This window comes from Anneissia japonica, unplaced genomic scaffold (assembly GCF_011630105.1).
Source record: "Anneissia japonica isolate Jap-2015-1 unplaced genomic scaffold, ASM1163010v1 scaffold287965_len1858130_cov191, whole genome shotgun sequence".
In the NCBI taxonomy this organism is placed as follows: domain Eukaryota; kingdom Metazoa; phylum Echinodermata; class Crinoidea; order Comatulida; family Comatulidae; genus Anneissia; species Anneissia japonica.
The window spans coordinates 733,168-738,274 of NW_022748342.1; the positions used below are offsets into that span (position 1 = coordinate 733,168).

Here is a 5,107-nt window from a genome sequence, read left to right on the forward strand (position 1 = left end):
ATTTCAAGACTTCTAGATACGCCACTGGCAAAATAGTATCGTAGGTAGGAATTTGTCTGATATTTTTCGAAAGAATACCGAAGCCGACTGCGTTAAATACAAACAAAATAAGTACCGTACATTTTATGCGTAGCCCACTATATGTAAAATTCATTTGAATTTAATTTTTGCTGACCATTTTCATCATTGAATAGGTCTACATGATCATAATATGATGGTTTGAAGAACAAGAAAACTAAACTTTTTTTTTAAATTTTGTTTTCTTTTTTGCCACAAGAAATGGTCTACTTTAGTAGGAAATGCTCCGAATATTTTTAATCCGAAACTGACTTTCTAGCACCAACAATAATCACAATACAAAGTTGAATTCTTTTGCATAACAATTAATATGGGCCCACTTTCAACTCTGGGGACTGAATTTGACGATTGCTACATTGCAATATGACCTAACAATTATAGTGTATATGTATATGGACGCCATAAAAACTGGGGTTATATTATACTCTTGAATCAATTTGAGTTATATATTTTCACTGACTTTTGTTAATAGGCCTATATTGGAAATGGCAAACCTTGTGACTACTATAGTACAACCTTACAATTACATGGTTGTCATCTCAATAATTTAGCTAAGATACTTACGGAAACCAGCCCATCTTAGAACACTAATTTAGTAGTAGAACCTGTTCTTCTTCCTTTGTAATATTGAGTATTATGAATATTATTATCATTAAATATACATAAAAATACTTTATTATATATTATATATATAGACTCCAGGAGTAGCCGAAATATTCGCCAGATAAATGTTAGTGTTTCTAAAGCTAACATCTTACGTATTTGAGTTTCATTACTTTTACGCTATATTATATTATATTATATTTTATTATTATTTTAATATAAATTAAAACTTAAAATCTCTGGATAAAGCAGAAAACAAAAGAACTTACGTTTTAAGCTTTCGACTATCACTGTAGTCTTGTTCACAACGGCACACGATGGAAATTGGGTCATAGGGATTGTGACGTCAGCGGTGAGGCTGGGTGGGCCTGGTCCTGGTCCTCCTTCAAAGTGTTGTTCCATATGTTTGGAAGATTATATCTTCCACCATCTCCATTCAACGTTGGTCTGTTGGCCCTGATGTAGATTGCTTCCTTGACCCCTCTCTCAAACCATCTTGGTTCCACAGTTAGGATTTTAGCCTTATTAAATTTGACGCTGTGTCGAAAGCTTAAAACGTATGTTCTTTTGTTTTCTACTTTATCCAGAGATATAAAGTTTTAATTTATATTTATTATTGTCAACCTGGATAGATGAATCTACATCAGTCGGTTATTATTATTGTTATAGTACATATATTCGATTTAGGTGTTTATTTGTTCCACACCCAAGGTCGGCAGTTCAACTCACCATTTAAAAGATTGCGGCGATAGGTCTAAAGTAGGTCTGAATAGTAGGTAGCTAGGCCTATATTCGTAAAAATCAAGATACAACATTCACACTTTGCACTTGAGCTCTAATGACAACATCTGGAATGCCGATCGCAATTCTTTTACTCTATTATTATTATACTATTATTTTGTAAGACTTTACTTAATTGAGAGTTGTAGACAAATGTTGATAATTGAATGCCTTATGAAGATTGATTTAGTTTATGTGTACCGTTATATCATATATCCCACTGTCGCTCTCAATGCATATAATTTTAAAATTATATATTAAAAAAGAACACAAAGGCAAATTCATAATCCCTTAATTACTTAGAACAACTACATTTTACTTAAGCCTAAGCTGGTTCCATGCCCGAACATGATCAACATATTTCACATTATGGTATATTTTTACAGTTTATAATCAACGTTGTCGTATATATTTTCACCTGTAGTTGGATCCTCTACAGTGCTCTGTTTACGACATTCTGACGTCAAGTCTTCATAATGTTCGTTTGGTGTTAATTCAGATGAGCTATTGGACCCATTAAGTTTTCTAAAACTACGTGGTGTTGGTCTTGGTTTCACGCGCATTGTTGGCTTGTTTTGTTTTGTAGTGTTGCTTAGGTCAAGTTTAGTTGTGTTCACTGAACCCTCTGTTTGTGTTTTTGCTAGTGTCTCCTTGGCATTTAAAGGTTTCAGTTCCGTGTTCTCGTAGACCGGCGTATCATCGATTATTCTCATTGGTGCAACTCTCTCCACAGGTTTTCCTTCTGCGTCTGTTTCTTCATCCTCTGAAAAATCATCTGTCATGTACGCTGAACCTTCACTTGTACAGCTTTCCTTTTCGTCAAGATTTTCGTAAGAGGGAAAATCTTCTATTATTCGTTCATTGGTTTGTTTTGGTTGATTTGGAACAACAGTATGGAAGGATTTCAGCAATGTCTGACTCATTTCATTTTCAAAGTTTATTGAATTGCGATTTTTCACCACTTCAACATTTCCAGTCATATCGTTTCCTTTATTACCAAGCGGTACAAAATGTACAATATCATTTTTTTCAAATCTCCGTGATATACGGAGGTCAGGCGACGAGCCACGGTTTTCGAAACCACTGAATCGTCTCGACAAACTTCGCCTTTTAACATTTGCCAATAGGTTGTCTAGTGTAAGACTGCTTCGTTTATTTGAATAATCGGGATTATTTGAAGAACTAACCGAGGAACCGGCGCCTAAAGTTCGATGGCGTCGAACCACAGGTTGATCAAATGCGACTTGTTCAGATGGAAGGCTAGAAGGTATATCATCAGATTCGCCTTCCAAATCGATTTCTGATATCTGAATTTCTTCTTTTCGTTCTATAACATTTTCCATGGATTCCTCTGAAGCTCCTGCATTCTCTTCACTTTTGATGGCCGCGTAGTCGTCCTCAACCGAGTTATCATCTTCTTTTTTGTTTTCATTTTGTGGAACGATGTTCGTTCGGAGTTTTCTTACAGTTTCAAGAAATGTCCGTTTTGGTTTTTCTGGACGGAGATCATTCACAAAAGCACTGATTTTCTCTGTTGGCAGCTTTGCAACTAATGATCTCAACAAACTCCGACTCTTGTATGTTTCACTTTCATTTTCGGTGCTTTCATTGATTGGACATTGTTCCTCGCGCTCAATATTAATCTCAACTATCCCATCATCATTACTGGTAGATTCCTGATATTCTACATTTGGTGTCACCGATGTATGAGCCTCAGTTGTCTCGCTTATGGTGCAAGAGATGTTATCCGTGTTTTCTTTTTTCTTTGACACTAACCTAGGTAATACATTAGGCTTGCTAAAATTTTGTGCTAATTCTTCGTTTTCATTATTTTGGGTTACGTATTGTTTGTCATGTTGTGTTTTCCTTTTCAACGGTATGGCGTACATTTCATTCGTTTCACCTGCACTATCAACAGTGCTATCTTTCTTTACACCTTCATTTGACTCGTTATTTGAGTTGGACCTAATTGCTACGCACTGCATGAATTTAGCAGAAAATCTTTTTCCAGACTTGTCTATTTCATTATTACGTTTGTAGAGAAATACTGCAAGAACGATAATGAACACTGACAATCCCAAAAGAGATATAACTACTCCAATAACGGTACTATTCGATGACTTTCCTTGGTCGAGTACTCCTTTAGCTCCAGTGTTGTTGATAAAATCAGACGACTTATTTCCTTTTATTGTTCCGTTGGTATTTGATTCACCAGTATTTTCATCTATGGGTATTACAGTAGTTGTGAGAAAAATTTCATTTTCTGTGTTGCTAACATATGCATGGGCACTACCATAGTAAATTATATTAGATCTTCCGGTCACCCGACACGTGACTTCTGCGTCATTTAACTCTTCTACAACCCATAAAATTTTGAGTGTCTTGCCGTCGTGCTTGATCCGGTAATGAACATTCTCTTCAATTAATCTAGAAGGAACCTCACCGTTTATAAACCATTTATATTTTAGAGGTTTTGGTATACCGGTACTTTCACAAACAAATTTTCCACTGTGATTCAAAGCGAGGGTCTGAACACTCGGTTCAACTGATACGACTGGGTTCATTTTCAATGGTGTAAGTTTGCATGAAGGAGGTGATGTCATTTTTGGAGAATCAACTATACATGAGAACACGGCACCACTGTCAGCTTTAGTAATATTCCAGATTAATATGTTTACAGAAGCACGTGGTACATTGCCTTCAATTGGACTACCATTTCTGAGCCACACAACTTGAGGCGTCGGATCTCCTGTGCTTGTGCAACGCATCGTTACAATCGGACTGGGGATCGCTGTGTCTGCCTTTCTTACTGCACATAGTGGAGTTTTAGGGGGATCCGCCAACACAAGGGACGCCTCTGGCGAGCGATTTGGCAATGTTGGTTTATCAGGATAATAAAAACACTTGTAGTCACCAATATCTAATGAAGATACGTTGCGTATTTGTAAAAAGTATTCATTTTTACTCGCATCGCCAATTATCGAATATCTCATAATCTTTGAAGAAGACACAGTATTATGAATACGTCTGTTCACGCTAATCCAGCTGTCGGACGTACCAAATGAGTAATACCAATAAACATTTTCAACGTCAGTAGTAACAGCACACTTGAATACAACTGTTTCTCCACGAACAACAATTTTGTCCTTAGGTTCTACGAGAAATGAAGATCTTACTATTTTTGATAAAAATAATAACGACAGAGATGTGATGATTCTAAAGCGAAGCATCGTGTATATTTTTCAGTGCCGTATACTGTGTATCCACTACTACCACATGGGCGAATTTGTGACAAACGCCGTGTCGTGCTGTGTATTTACTTTCGTGATGAGAGCTCACTGTATTTTCCAAGCAGCTGACAAACCCTGAAAAGAGATTAAAATGCTTAATAAGTTTTACAAAAAAAAAGCAAATAACCAGTGTATGTGTAAAAACAAACAACAAAGCAACCCAGGGGCGCAATGTAGGATATATATTTTTTGTTTACTCGTACGTAACGGCGCGTCCAAAGAAAAATAAAACCAAGAAAATTAAAACTTAACCAATCAACCTTAAAAAAAATTAATTAACAGAGTAAATTATACAGACATACGTTGAAAATGTATATATATAATTATATATATATATTACATGCATACAAGATGTG

At 35.9% G+C, this 5,107-nt stretch overlaps 1 protein-coding gene across 4 annotated transcripts in view; it reads right to left on the reverse strand.

The window, feature by feature from the left end:
- Positions 1–881: 881 nt before the first annotated feature.
- The window catches only part of LOC117120858, a 20,585-nt gene continuing 16,359 nt past the window's right edge, over positions 882–5,107 (reverse strand). For all 4 annotated transcript variants that reach the window (XM_033265951.1, XM_033265952.1, XM_033265950.1 and 1 more), the window contains exon 2: positions 882–4,826. In XM_033265951.1, coding sequence (XP_033121842.1) covers positions 1,842–4,691 — 2,850 coding nt within the window. In that variant the 5' untranslated portion in view covers positions 4,692–4,826 and the 3' untranslated portion in view covers positions 882–1,841. The remainder of the gene's footprint in view (positions 4,827–5,107) is intronic.